This window comes from Pelodiscus sinensis, chromosome 4 (genome assembly GCF_052426305.1).
Source record: "Pelodiscus sinensis isolate ZL-2025 chromosome 4, ASM5242630v1, whole genome shotgun sequence".
Classification (NCBI taxonomy): domain Eukaryota; kingdom Metazoa; phylum Chordata; order Testudines; family Trionychidae; genus Pelodiscus; species Pelodiscus sinensis.
The window spans coordinates 53,199,777-53,216,187 of NC_143055.1; the positions used below are offsets into that span (position 1 = coordinate 53,199,777).

The 16,411-nt window shown below is 35.3% G+C and overlaps 1 protein-coding gene across 1 annotated transcript in view; it reads right to left on the minus strand.

Annotated features, from left to right (window-relative positions):
- Positions 1-3,130: 3,130 nt before the first annotated feature.
- Positions 3,131-16,411, minus strand: part of SGCZ (sarcoglycan zeta) — an 820,580-nt gene continuing 807,299 nt past the window's right edge. The window contains exon 8 of the mRNA XM_075930376.2: positions 3,131-7,912. Coding sequence (XP_075786491.1) covers positions 7,718-7,912 — 195 coding nt within the window. The 3' untranslated portion in view covers positions 3,131-7,717. The remainder of the gene's footprint in view (positions 7,913-16,411) is intronic.

Genomic DNA, 16,411 nt, shown 5'->3' on the forward strand with positions numbered 1-16,411 from the left:
CACACTTAATAATGTTTTATATGAAAGATTTTTATTCACATTTATTTAAAAATTGATATAACGTAGCTTGTCATACTTCACAACATAGTAATACATGTATATACTTTTTTCCCAGTAATTTTAGTAATAAACAACTTTTCTAAAAGGGAATAATACACCATTTAGAAATTTATGTCTTGGAATGTAAATACAAAAGTCTAACTAAAGTGATGCTTGATAGACAAGCTGTACAGTGTCAGATTTGAATAAAGGTTTATTACGTTTCTTAAAACTAGATTGGAATATTACTTAAATCAACTGAAATCATATCTGTAGAACGAGAGACAATATGATTTAAATGTATTTTTCCCTTTCAGTTATCAGTAACTTATGGCCATTAATAAAGTGTTGTGGTTTAGATATATAATTTAAATATCCTAAAAAGTATATAATGCACTACAGATAAACAAAAATACAAAACCAATCTTAGAAGAATAAATCCATGCAAGATTTTGGAACCTGGAGATAAATAATAAAATCAAGATATGTTATAGCTTGACTCATGTAAACTATTTCAGGGGGGTAGCCAAGTTACTGGTTACTCATCTGGTGCTTTACTCATGAAAAATATGCTAACATGCATGAAAAAGGTTTATTGTCACTGTCCTTTAAAAAAAAAATCTGACCTCAAATTCTTGAAAGAATAGTGTGGGTAAAAATGGTCCACATTCACTATAAAAATTTTGGCAAGTCTACTGTAAATCTAATGTGCTGATTTATCTGGAGAACTTGTGTAGTAATGATGGTATTAATCATAAAGGATTTAGGTGAATGAATTACATAGCCTGCATATTATAAATGACCAAAATCAGAACTACAAAATGTAGTCTGTTCCCTCACACTAGGAACTGTTGAAACAAAAATAAGGTAGTAGCTAAAATCTCGTATGGATTTTATGATCTTGATATGAAATTTATTTTCATGGAGAGATGTCTTTTAAACTTTCATTGTTATCTTTTCGTATGTGCTAGGGCTACATTGTAAATTATAAGAAAGTTGCTATTATTTGTTAAACTAATTCTTTCACATCTATTTTTCCACTTCGATTTTTACATACGTCTGTTTTCATTTATAAATTTTCTGGGTATTGTGGAGGTGGTCATAGACTCAAAATGTTTTGATTCCAGAAACTGATTTTTTAAAAAAAGGCTTATATCTAATAAACAGAGCACAAAAAATTTATGACAAATTTGTGCCACTTTCTTGGTTTAAAAAAAAAACCACACATTCGCTGGACATCTCACTATTTCACAACAGGCTCTCTGACTTTTTTTCATTTACCTAGTGTAATAGGTCTAAACTTCTGTTGCTAGGGGCACCGGAAACCTTGCTGGAAGTCTTTTGGGTCTGAGTGCATACAAATAACTGTCAGTCTTGCTCCCTAGCTGCTCCTTTTCTCTTGCTGATACTGTGAGAGAGAGAAAAGCTCTGAAGTCACCAGGTCAGAGGCTCAGAGAAGCACCTAACGCTTGGCTACTTCTCATAATCTTATGAGTCTAGGAATGGTTTCTGTCTCATTTATTCAGAACAAATTAAATTGTGATATATGTGGTATTTCCTGATATGGTCTGGCTAGATATAAAGCAGATGATTTCTTCAGGGTGTTCCAGCACTTTCCTTTCCAATCTGGCTCACATCACAGATTGGTATGTGATAATTATTTTTTCCCCAAAAATGTGTAATTTGGGTTCAACTCAAGGCCCAAGCAAAGTTTTGGGTGAGTTTTTTATATTAGAGGAAAAGGTATCTATTTTTCAGTTCCATTTTTATGCATTGGCAATCAATGTAGCTTCTCTTTTAAAATTATAAGAATGAATACAATTACAATTGCTTATTCAGGTTTAGTGGAATGGGAATGATTAACTTAAACCTGAATAGAATGGAACAGAATATTTTTATTTTATTGAATACTGCATTGGTATTTCTGAATTAGTCACACTTACATTAAGGCCATTTCACACAATTCTATCAGTGTTAAGTAAAAATAGTTTTACATCCAGCTAATACTTTCAAGAGTTTATAATTTTTTCTCGCCATAGTTTGGGAGTAAATGTCAAAACCTCAAACATTTGTGAACTTAAAAGCCAAACTATTCTTTACTTGAAGTCTGTTGAAATATTTTGATCTTTTTAAAATACTTAATTTGAATTTAACCTGTTTTTCCCCTTTTATTCCAACTTACATTTTGAAACAAAGACTAAAGCTAGAAAGACTGTTTTTCCCCAAAAGTGTTGAAATTAAACATCTTTAAAAAACTTTTTTCTAGAATATTTTTAGTTGGGAGATTCATTAAAATTGACCCATTTTTGCAAACAGTATTGCTTTCAACACCATAGGATTCTTCAACCAAAAAGCTTTTCATCTTAAAAAAACCAACTAGCTCAAGGGCTAAGGGGTATCCAATTAGGTACAAATGTAATCTGTATTGACTTCAAGGCTCCTTTTCTTCAGAAGAGTGATATAAAGTGGCATTAGTATAAATTAGAATCATGCTCTTAGTTTTATTATCTCTAAGATTGGCTTGAAATTAAAATACATGTATTTTGCAGGATTAAATGTTTGCAAAGTAGTCAGTTTAAAAAAAATCCATCTCCAGACATCTCTGTTTTGCATGTAGTTGAGAAAATTAGATTGAACCAAGAAAAACTACAAAATTGAAAATGTAGACAAACAATAGGAAATTTGTTAACAGAAGTTATCTTTAAATATAAACTGTTTGGAAAATAACACATTGGTCATCAGTAGCAACATTTCTATTCACTCCCATTTAAACATTTTGAATGAATTTGGTTAATTATTTTCCTATTTTGCCTATCACATTTAATTGTGGTTATACAGTAGCACCAGATGAAAATACTAAAACCAAATACAAAGAAGTACAGTACAGATTGTAAATTCTATGAATTACATGCTGCAGAAGTACCATCTTTTCAACAAAAGTTATTTCCAACTTCCAAAACCTTGCTCTTATTTCACCAAAAAAATCAAACCAAACAAAAAATTATTGAATATACAGTATACTGTTTTTGAATAAATATGCTATCTACAATTTATAAGACAAACAATCTATTTAAATAGAAAAAGATTTGTTTTACATAAAGCAAGAGTACAAAAGCACAGCTTTTGTAATTTTGGTAATATTGCAATTTTACAAACATATTGCATAGTATGTGTAAGAAAATATTTCCATCTTTTTATATATCTATACACACAAGAAAAACATTCACATGATAGTTAATAAAAGAAAACAAAAATGGTTGGCAGACCTTTTTTGAAGTGTGTTTTTAAACAATATGACACCTAAACTCTTATACTGCTTGTATCTGCATTACAGTGAACCAGATGATAACTCCAATAGTCTAAATTTGCTTTTATTTTGTTAACACGTAGGCAATGATTTAGAAACCCTAAAAAAGTTTTCACAGGTTATTACAGCTGAGCATCCTTAACATACATCTCAACTTCTTTCAGTCCCTCTGGCTCTTTCTTCAATCCATACTAAATAGCTCCCTGTTTCTAAATTGGTCTAAAGTGAATTTTGTTACTTAGTCAAACCACTATGCAAGCAAAACAATGTACATTATAAATTCAGTTGAAGTAAGCAATTTTTTGGCACATTTTTGAATATACATTCTTTCTTCTCATGATCTCAAACAGTGAAAGATCCTCTTATGTCTGAAGAACAATGTAATTGGACAAAACTGACCCACTGTGCTCTCTGGGAAAAAATCTGCAGCTCAAAATGCTGCACAGTACATTACGGTTTCATGTTGTAATTACAACTTCTCCTCTCCTCCTTCAATTGATTTAGCGGATGCAGCTGTTTAATACTACTAACTATAATAGAAGCGTCAGTCTTTGGTCTTTAACATTTAGCCAATGAATGAATTGCAGAATAAAACCATACAGGTAACAGTGCTCAAAGAGGTCATTCAGTGTTTTTCATTTTTTAAGTAAGAAAGAGACAGTATCCTTTCCTATTAGAACAGAGACAGTTTTACAACATATTTACAACTATAATATTATATATTAATACATGTAACTGACCAGGTCTTCTGTATATTTTGTTGTTGCTATATGAGTAATTCTGAGGTCAGTCAACTAAAAAACCACATGTGTAGTGGCCAATATAACAGGCTAATAAAAAAAGTCATGTATTTATATATAATAAAGCACTTCAGAGGAGATATAAAGGCTTTTTCCTAATAGAACATTTACTAATTTAAAAGAAAAGGATTTAAAAATGCTTTTGGGATTCTCACTCCTGTCCTACAGATGTTACAATGCAATGACCTGGAAACTGGGAAGATGTTGCCTTAGCCATGACAAAATGGCACATGCCTTTTCTAAAGAGGACCACTGGAACATTCAGCCAGTCAAGCAAATTAATTGTGGAAAGGGTTGCAATTGCTTTATTATTAGCAGAATGGTAGATAATGGCCATTAAATATTAAAGAAAACAAAGAGTCTGGGTAAGTCAGCAAGTTGGCAGGTAGCAAGATAGCAGGTGGCAAAGAGTTATGAAAAAAATCCTTCAGTTTTGCACATGCGGCCTCCTTTGGCTTACACAACTACTTCATAAAATCAATAGTAGAAATATAGTGATATCACTCCCTTTTTCTGTGTGATTGATTTGCCCAGAGTATCCACTTGCCCTTCATCAGCAACTAAATTCATGAGTGAGTGCAACTTTGCATTTTTGAGCACTATCACCAGTAGAACTGGGAAACAAGAAGAAATGTTAATTTAAAACATTTTAGGAACTTGTAACTATAGTTTGTTTCAGCATTTCTTCCTATTTACTCTTCATAAACATATCATATACTATTAAGGTTCTCAGTACTGCCAATTTTAAGCATTCAGTATTCATGAGCCAGGACACAAAAATCATGAGATTAATTTAAAATATTTTTCCTTTCCTGTTATTTTTCTTCCATTTTTTAAAATGGGTCACATTTTTAAGCTTTTACTTGTAATCCTGAGAGCTAGAAATGTACTTTAAAAATGAATGCAGAGGTTCTTACATATTTTCAAGAGCTTAAAGTGAAATACCCAGTTTCATAAAGCTTACATTAACATTTGCAAGAGTTGGCAACACTGAATTGTTTTCATATAAATGCTAGTGGAAAATTAATTCAGTCTCGTGGCCAAAATGAATCTCATAATATAATTAAATTTGTTTTCTCAGTGTAATGAATTTCAGTTTACGCAGAAGTTGAAGTAGTTTATACAAATTAGGTCATCCAGCCAGGGAAATGATAATCAACTCTATGATTCAGGTGACCAGTCATACAGCTTGAATATCAGGGGAATACTCACAGCAATCTATTGCAAGTCATTCCTACGGGCTAACATTTGTTCCCACAAACATTGCTCAGTATGTTTTGAATAGCAAACAAGTATTCAGTCTGTTCAAGAACACTTGAGAAAAGCACAAAGGGTTAAATTCACTGAATCAATGTGTGTCTGCAACTTTTTGTGCATCTTTTAGACTATCAACATACTCATGTTGGCACAGGTGATAGAATGTATGAGCTCATACACACATGCTCATTGGTATTCTCCTCTCCTTGGAATGTCATTTGTCCTAATGAGTTTTACACATGTATTCTGTTACCTATTTACTCACATAAAAGATATCCCTTTCCTCATAAGGTCATTTGAATGTCAAGCATACATTGACAATTCCTATAATCTTCTTATAATGCTGCTACTCTATTTCCTGTATTACAGAGAATGAGCTTGCTAGAAAAAAAGGAAAACAAATGACAAATAATAGAAGTTGTTTTATTAAAGACAAGGAATGAAAGTCTCAAAGCAAATACTGTAAATCAATAGTTAATAGCTGAACAAATCACAGCAAGTGAAATAATCTTATTTAAAGTCCGTGTCTGAATATGTAGCAGTGGAGGGGATACTTCTTTCTTTTGGGTGAAATTCATCCTTACACATAAGACTAGAACATAGCCAAGTACCTGTGAAGCAATGTATAGGCCTTATGCTGGTCTTCTATATAAGGATGATTTTCAACTATAGTGAACCAAATAAACCTTATTAGATGACAGTAAATCAAAATTAATCACATTATTATGCTTGCCAAGTTTCACTTTTAATTTTATTTTTACCACCCTATTACTGCTCTCCTTGGCTTCAGAGTTAGCTTTGCAGGCTAATGATTGCATTGGTGTTCTTACAATCAGACACAATGAAAACTATGAGCTGAGTGGGACAACTCAAAAAGATAATATTTAAAAGCACACTTACCTTACTGTTATTGAATCATCTTCCCACAATAGGAAACATTTTTTTTATCTGTTTTACATTCCTGGATTCTGCAAGTTTCAAGATACTCTTGTTAAGCAGCAGTGTGACATATTTATCAACAACATACCAAAGAGTCTTTTTGCAGGAGCTCAATTACTAAAAAACAAACAAGTAATGAAAAATGAAAGAGAACTGAGCTCCCATGTCAAGCTAGTCAGAAAGAGTTAATATTGAGAGCTGAGTGGAACTATGATAACATTATCTAAACACAGACTTGGTAGAGTTAATGCAATGTCAATGTACTTACTAATATTCTCTGTAATGTCATCGATTTTTAATACTATTTTAAAAATCTTAATAGCAGATGATAAACAAAGAACAGATAATAAATCTGAAGCTGCCATTCCAGTTGTTAATGAATTGCTTCTTGGTGTTATACAGTACATTAATATTTATGTATTTAGTTGGTATTATGTTCAAATGGCAGCGGATACACAGAGCTATAAAATGGACAAGATGTACCTCTGAAGAGTGTTTCTATATATTCTGGAAATTATCTATTTGATCAGTCATTTCCATAAAATCAATATTTTCCTCTTTATCCTGTTCTTCTTTTCCAGCAACTGTATGTTTTACTTAAAGCAATCACTTTATGTGCAATAACCCACTAATTACTCTGTAAGGCTATTCAGATCTGACAAACAAAAGCCGATGTCCTTTGAACTCTGTAAATGTAATATTGCTAAGTGCTTCCAAAATGTACCTAACATACAAAACCCTAGACTTATTAGACAAAGAGTAACAGCACATTTGTTTTAAAGAAACAAAAAAATCAGGGAGGGATTCTGTCTCTCTTTTTTGTTAAAAACCATGTACTGAATTTTAATTGTTTAGTAAAGCAAGCATCACACAATGCTTCAAAATTTTAAAATTCAGGGATAAAAGTTTACATCCAAAAAAGATGAATGGAAAATTGTGCTTTCAGACAGGAAAGTTAATTATCATACAGGAGTAACCTATTCATCTCACAAATGAATTCTGGGCAAATTTGTTTAAGTACTGTATATATGTGTGCAGTTCATATCCAGGTCCTGCATAAAACTAAAACTATGTGCTTCACTTCATGTAGCAAAGGCACCTGTGTTATTCTCCCTTTAGGACAAAAGATGATATTATGATCCAGGTTTCCTGATGAAGATTATATTTATTTTTGAGTATCTCACTCCCATCTCTACGTTGAGTGGTAACATGAGCCACAAGAGAAGGCAGCGTTGTATTCCTGCTTACACTGGAAGAAGTTGCTCTGCAGGCCATTTGAAGCTTCAAACTTGTCACAAGGGAAACCAAGCAGAACCGTGAAGCAGAGGGATAGTAACAAAAGGCTATTCTGGTGTGAGGAGAAACTGGAATCATTTCAGCTCCACAAACAGATGTTGCTACTGGATTGACAAGTAGAGCCTGCTCCTGCCGGGGAAAGGTATAGTTTACCATTTGGACAAACGCAGAGCTCATAGATAGTCTGTCGAGGAGTTGAGGAGCTAGATGGGGAAGATGAAAAGGAACCCATTGGTAGATTTCCCAGTCGGATTGTATCTGCATTTAAAAATATCTACAGAAGGAAAAAAAGAAAAACAACTGAATTTAATTTCTTTTTCCATCCTTTATATAAAATATTTTAAACTTTATTTTAATGTGCACCTGAGAGATTAATATGAACATCTACACAACATACAATTCTACTCATATTTCTGTCAAATGGTTTTAAACACATTACTGCACATAAGTACAGTTTATGCAAATACCTCTTAATTCCTTATCCAATATATTTATTCAACTGTAATCAGGTGCCTATACAATAACATTCTGAGATTGTTTCCTGAACAAGATAATTTTTCTTTGGTATCTTTTATGATGGCAATTCATTCATTCCATGCAATAGCATCTCTGTGCTTTGAACAATTTGTATGTTACTAAGTGTGAAGTGCTATTAAAGGTCATTTTCCCCATGTATTTTTAAGTAGCAAAATAATTGTGGCAAAATGTGCTTTACTGTATAGTCTTAAAAATAGTTACATGTATATAATGGTTAAAGAATCAGATGTGTTCACATACACTAAGGTGATGTGCTTACAGAACTTGAAATCAGATGAAAAAGGTTTAAGGTTAAAGTCTTCTTAAGAGAACAATCAATTATAATCAGTTGGTTTCTGAACAATGTATCTGAGTCAGAAATGCCTTTTTTACTTTCTTTCATCACTAAATGTTCTGACACTGGCCAGTTTGGAAAAGATAATGTGGTCATGAATTTATGTATAAATAGTTTCATAATGTTTAGAAAGTACTTCAGCCATCTGCCCAATTGCTCAAGGTGCTGAATAAATAACTACAGTATAATGAATTTTCATCACAATAGATGAATAATATAATAAAAAGGTTTGTCCTTCAGAGGGACAGACGGGGAGGAGGGGGAACCTTTGAAAAAAGTGAACTTTTTAGGTGTTTGTCTATTTTTAATTTAAAGATGGATGAACCTAGGGAGATTATGTAAGAAGAAAGCTCCATGCTAGCTAATGCAAGATCATCCACTGCCCTAGGTGCCTCACTGGCAGAATAGATGATGTTTCAGTACAGACACAAGCCCTGGTGCTAGTGCTATGAAACTCATGGGGTAGTGGAAATCCTGAAGTATTTCCCAGTGCTTTAATATGTTACCTATCCCCATTATGGGCAGCAAATATATAGAATGTATAATTGCATAGCATATACATTGCTGCTCAATTCAATAGGCAAACATGTTTTATATTCAACACCAGCTGAAAATGGTAGAGGAGCCATGGGAAAGCTCTGCTAAGAGCTAACTTCCTACTGGAAGTAGAATAGGATGCACAGGCTATGATTTACCAGAGAGAAGACCAAGACGTATTCCAGACAGCTAGAAGTATTCTATTATATTCTTAGTAAAGAAACTACAGAAAATATCTCTGAAAACCTAAGTGAAGGAATGGAACAGAGATTTGTGTGTGACATAAACAACCCTTAAGATGATCAAAATGTGCCCCCACAGAGATCTCCAACTGATCAAGGGAGACACATGACATTGTTGGCGTTCCACGCTAAGAAGAATGGAAAGAACATTATGCAAGAGGCAGAAGGATAAAAGGATGTGTGATCTTCTAGAGCCAAGACACAAAATGTGGCCCTTACATTGGATAGGCTTCTGTTGTTGATGGACAAGGATTCACAGATTATGCCAGTTGATACTAATGACGCTGGCCAGCTCCCAAATTGTAAATGATGGCAGAAGTGTAACCAATCTCATTGGGGTACGTGGTCTAGATATCCAAGAGGATATTAAACTAATAACAAAAAGGGCGGGGGAAGAGAGAGAATACATGAGCACTCATTTAGCACAAAATGAACAGTCTCACAAACAAATTAATCAAAGCATCAGAGGACATCAAGAAAAAATCTTTAATTGTTTGTACACTAATTCTAGGAGCTCGGGTAAAATAAGAGGAATCAGAATTGCTCATTTATGGGCACAAATTTGACCTACTTGATATTACTGAAACCCATTGGGAAGGTCATCTATGTCAGAAATGGAACCATCTGTTTCTAAAGGTATGGCTACACTGCAGCTTTTTTTGATCCTTTTGTCAGAAAAGCCTTTTCTGACATTTGGCCCATCTAGACTGGGCCAAATGTCGGGAAAAAAAACCCCTCTTTTAAAAGCCCCCTTATTCCTCATAGAATGAGGAATATAGGGGATTCTGAAAGAGCGTGTTTGGCTCTTCTGGAAAAAAAACGGAAGAGCAAACGTGTCCCTGCATATGGAAGAGTTTTTCCGAGATACCTCTTGTAGTCTAGCCATATCTTAAGTCACTGACAACTGAAGAAGCAAATTATTTTTAATTCTTATGGGTCAATGTTCCAATAAGTAAAGCACAGTATAAAACACTAGTTGGTACCTACCACAGCTCACCAAATCACAGCAGTTCTTTCGCATCTATTTGTAAAGCGTGGTGAGAAACATTGCATCATCAAGGGACTTCATGCTGAATATCATATATTGGAGAGCAAATGCTGCCAGTACTACAATATCCTTGGACTGTCTAAAAATGTCTAGATGACAATTTCCTAACTCAAAAAGTGTTGCATCCAACATAGAAGTATTCTATATTAGACTTTATCCAGGCAGATGAAGGAGAATAGATCACAGAACTAAATATTCAGTCCAAGTGATCTTGACTTGATTACTGTGGTTTGTACATAAGAAATGTACAGATCATGTCAGCCAAATATATACTATTTATAGATTCAGTTTAAAAAAATAAACAATGATACCAAAATTAAGCAAAAAATGAATGAGAACAGAAAACTGCTTAAGAATATTCATTTCACTAGCTGTGCAAAATGCCAGTGTTTAAAAAGAAAGCTGCACTTGTTAAAAAACCAACAACCTGGTTTGGAGGGGAAGTGAAAGCAATTGTAAATAAGTAACAACAATAACAGTATCTAGACACAGATATAGATAAGAAATGGAGAAAGGGGCAAGGCAAGAGGAATGAACATAAATTAGTAGCTATTAACTGTAGAATATTAATAAGGGAAGTAAAAAGATACAAGGAGAAGTCTATGACCAACAGAATTGAGTTCAATAAGGAGGAGCTTTAAAAGTATATTATGAACAAAAAGAATCCCAACAGTTGTATTATTTCATTGCTAAATGGTAGAAATGTCAATAATAATTCAGAAAAGACATTTAATACATATTTCTGTTTTCTGTGTGGGGAAAAAAATCAATATATTTATAATCGCATGATCATGAAATACTTTTCATTGCAACTCAATAACTCAGAAGTAAGCCAGTATCCGAGCAAGTAAAGTTAGATGTTTTAAAATCAACATCTGTGGACAACTGACAAATAAGAGTTTTTTAATAAGCTGATTGAGAAGGACTCCGTACTGTTAATGGTAGTTTTCAATAAGTCTTGGAACACTGAGAAGTTCCAGTGGAACAGATGAAAGCTAATATTGTGCTAATGTTTAGAAAGAGTCAACAGGATGTCCTTGACAGGGATAGGCTTGTCAGACTGACATCACTCCCAGACAAAATAATGAAATGCCTGATTAGGGAATTGATTAATAAAAATGTAAAGGAGAGTAGTATAATGAATGCTAATCAACAGGGATTTGTATAAAATAGATTTTGCCAAACTAATTTGATATCTTTTTTGGATGAGATTGCAAGTTTTGTTGGTAAAGGTGTCATTGTTCATGTAACATGTAAGAAAAAAGTTTACTCTCCTGTACAACATTTGACTTGGTACTGCACAACACTTTTGTTTAAAAAAACCCCTAGAACAATAAAAAAATTAACAGAGTAAACATTAAATGGATTAAACACGGGCTGTCTGACAGGTCTCAAAATGGGGGCTCATTGTTGAGTAAATATGTTTCTACTGGGGTTTCACAAGGACTGGATTTTGGCCCTTTGCTATTTAATGTTTTATCAATAGCCAAATACAAAATCATTATAAGCTGCAGCATATATATTGGTTTCTCCCTCATAACAGAGAATGTGGTGACAGGGTCAAAGATGGCAGTGTTGTCAGAAGGCTGAGCTTTTGTTAAGGAGAACAGGATCAGCAAGTCCATGAAGAACAATCTGGGATTGTATAAGATTTCTATATAAGATTTTTGTATACTTCTATATACAGCAGAAGAATCTGAGATGATTTTGAACTATTGTGTTTATTTTGGGAACATGGAAAAACACTTTGAACTGTTTTTTACTGTTAACCCATTCCCACCTGGTGGTTGATGGGTAATCACAAGACGGACTATGGGGCATTCCTAAGTGGCCCTGAATGGGGGAAATAAAATGAGGGTCATTTCTGGCCAAAAATGGTTGGTCAATAAATGGAAACCCTGCTACAAGAGGTGATATTGCCTCTGTATTTGGTATCGATGTGCTTGACTATGGAGTATCATGTTCAGTTCTGCTGTCCATAATTGAAGAAGGACTTTGATAAATTGGAGTGGTCAGAGAAGAGGTGTGAAAATAATTAAAGGGTTGGAAAATTATGCCTGATAGGAGCTCAATTTATTAAATTTATGGAAGAGCAAGTTAAGGGTCAGCTTGACAAAGCCCTAGATGAGTTGATTTAATTGGGATTGGTCCTGAGTTGATTTAATTGGGCAGGGGGCTGGACTTGATGGCCTTCTAAGATCTCTTCCAGCTCTGTGATTCTATGGGTGACTTTAGTATAGTCTAAAATATCTACAAAACAGGATTATCCCTTCTATTAGGCAAAAGTGTAACAAAATCCAATCACTGAAGCTGAATCTAGACAAATTTCAGACTAGAAATAAAGCATAAATGTTTAACAGTGAAGGTAATTAACCACTTCTAGAGTAACTTCACCAGGATTGAAGTATATTCTCTATTACTAGAAAATTTTAAATAAAGATCGATTTTTTTCCCCTCAAAGATACACTCTAATTCAAACAGGAATTTATAGACTTTCCATGGTATTCTAATATATGACTCTATAATGGTCTTTTTTATGTATCAGTGTAGCTACAGTGTGCAGAAACTCACTGTAGGTATGTTGTACTGCGGTAGATGGGAACTTCAATTGAGTTATTCTGAGGTAAGTCAGAAGAGAATCTGCTGCATGTTTTTCTAATCATCTGAAGATTTGGAATGTTGCTTTACATTAATTTCTACTTCTGGTTCCCAATTGCAATGCTGTGAAAATTTGATTTTAATTTTGCTCCAATATAAAAAAGCAGCGTTCTTGTTTTCTTCCTGTGTTTAATTGCTATGAGGCATACATTTGACCAGGCATCATGAATATGGAGTAGTAACAGAAGAAAGGGCAATACATTATTATTTGACAAGACAACCTTGTGATGTAATGATCTTCAGAAAAAGCAACTCAAAGCAAAGTGAACCTTTTGACAAAAAGATCCAAGCCTCCATGGGAATTCATAAAAGAGCATTTTCCAGCAATGAGAAATACTTAAAGGAATTAGAATTACTAGAAAGGAAGTGTTCACACTAAAATTATATTGAGCCTCGTAGGATTTGGGCAACAAGATTATGAAATTCTTTGATTTTTTTCATGTTCAGTAGCAATACTATGACAAAGTGCTCTCTTACATTAGCTGTGGATGTTAAATAAATGCTTTCATTTTGAAAATTCTGTACCATAAGAAAGTTTTTTATTACTGCTAGACACAACCATATCTAGGCCAGAACTAGCTATGACAAAAAAGGGAGTTTCTAGTGGATGCATACAAGGTATTTGACTAGACAGAATAAAAACATGAAAATGCAATTACATTAAATCCAAAAATTATAATAGACTAAATAAAAGCAAAGGGCTTCAAAATTGTTGAGAGCCAAATTTCCCAGTGCTTTTATAATCCTCACTGAAGCAAAATTCTTGTTGAAATCAATATTCAGAATTTTGCCAAAGTAAGGGATGCACTATGATATTCACATTACCAGGGCTTGACAATTAGGGCAATCTACTCGCCCATGATGAGTAGATTTTAGCCTGGCATGACACCGCAGCGTGGTCTGTGCATGCGCAGTGTGCCAAACCACACGGCTGGCGAGCAGAGCTCGCCACCACTTGTCAAGCCCTGCACATTACAGTTCTAGTTTCTTGATGACATGTAACACAGCTGTAAAGCTCCCTCCCAAAGACCCCTCTCTTGCAACAGGGCATGCCCAGGGTCAGGAAGGTCCATACATAGTTAAATGCACCAATACAGACCACTCTCCACCCATGGTCCTTTGTGATTATGGATAGTAAAATTCACTTGGCAATCTACTAACACATTAGATTGTAGCTTCAGGGAGTAGCCAAGTTAATCTTGTCTACACAGCAAAGTTTTTTCAAAATAACAGCCGTTATTTCAAAATAACTTTCCTAGCATCTACACAGCCAAACTGCTATTTCAAAATAAATTAGAAATAGCGAAGGGCTTATTTCAAATTTGGTAAACCTCATTCCACGAGGAATAACACCAAATTTGAAATAGCTATTTCGAAATAAGTGCTATGTTGACACATTTCAAAATAGGGAGCCTCCAGCCTCAACCAAGATCACTCCTCTCCCCCCCCACACACACACCTCCCCAGAGCCCTTAAAGAGGTTGATTCTGGCCACAGTGTCTGTGTCAGCTCCAAGCCAGCCAGCCCAGAGCCAGCAGTCACTGTCCCTGACCCATTAGCCCCAAAACGTGAGCCAGCAAGCCACTGGCAGCCAGCCCTCCACCGCTCCCTAGATACAGTCTGCCATCTCCCAGGAGCCTGACAGGGCCCAGAGAAGGTGGGCGCCTTCCTGGTCCAGGGTGGAGATCATGGATCTTATTCAGGTTGGGGGGGATGCCCCCAACATCCATGATCTCTGCACTAGATGGAGGAACACAGCTGTCTATCTCAGGATAGCTGCCAGCCTGGCCACCAAAGGCCACATGAAGGCCCAGGAGCTGGTCCGCATGAAAATCAGGTTGGTCCAGCCCTGAGTTTCCCCTCTCTCTTCTTCCCCTTGTTTCCCCCTTCCAGCTCCCTCCACCCAGGTTTCCCCCAAGCTCCCAGTGGGACAGACCAGGGAGGCTCTTAGTGCTTCTCAGGGTGGAAGCTCTCCTGCATGGCTTCCTGGATACTGACAGCCCCCAGATGGACCTCCCAGATGGAAGCCTGCAGAAAGTGCAGCCAGGCTCACAGCACTGTATCCACGAGAAGCACCAGAGTGCCCAGGGGTGGCTCCGGCTCCATGTTGCAGAGTGCTGTGGTGTCCTGAGTGAGGGCAATCAGAGCACGCAGAGACAAAATGCTTTGCTGTCCCTCATTAAGCTAGGCAAGCAAACAGGGAAACCTGAGAACTGTCTGTCCGTGGGGAGGGGAGGCTTTTAACACAGACCTCAGTTAGCCTCAGGCAGCAGCCCCCCACAGTAAGTCCTGACTGGATACCCTGCCAGAACTGGTTCCAGACAGCCTTAAATGTGATTCAGAGTCAAACTCAGTGTGGACGCGCTATTTTGAAATAGCAAAATGTTATTTCGAAATGCATTTTGTGTGTAGACACGTTATTTTGAAATGAGCTATTTTGAAATAACACTGTAGTATAGACATACCCTTACAGAAAAAAACAACAAATGGTCTGGTAGCACGTTACAGACTAATGAAACATGTAGACGGTATCATGAGCTTTCAGCCTGATGGTCAAACCTAATTCCCAAGAAGGTCATGGGATCACAGTCAATATTGTGGTGCAGATTCTCAGCCCTATTCAGTTTCTAAACACCTTGTAGTTCCATGGCTGAGGATACACTTGTACAGACCAAATGGGGAGGTGCTAATGAATAAACCCACCCAAATCTAAACCCCCACCTCCCAAGCTCTGCCTTGTAAAAGCACTGAATGTGTCTTCCCACTTCTGTGAAAGTGCCAGAGTAAGTAAGCTGTCAGTTATAATCTGTTCAGTGAGAGCATCTAAACTTTGCTCATCCTAGAGTTTTGTTAATTTCTGTTATGTGTGTGGTGTAGGCAGGAGAGATGAAACAGATTAGCTTGTATAGATAATAGTGAAATTTAAAGTGGAAACTTCCATTGGCTCTGAGGCTGTGACTTGATGGTAAACAACAATTTGGTTTTAATATTAAACTATTCAACTAGCTAAATTGATTTTGTTGCCATAAAGAAATTTTCTAATTGGGCTCTGTCACAAAACAGTGTGAGAACTACCTCCTTAGAGTGTGTTTTAGGATTTATATGGTTTGATTGTCTGCTGCATTCATTTGATCATTTAACTAATTTTTTATTTCAGTATTGCAGCTAATTTATCTATGTGATTTTATTTTGACCTCAGTTTGACTATTTAATTATTAGTTTTGCTATTTAATAGTTAGAATACTTGGCAAGTTTACTAGAGTTTATACAGGGTAGTAGTATAGTCTTAGTGATTAGTATTGATTTGATTTTTGTTTGCTAAATAACTTTAATAAAACTGTATTAAAAAGATATTTAGTCAACTTGCTCTAAATAAGCAACATGAGCTAGAATTATTGAGAAGCCTGGGTGGATAAC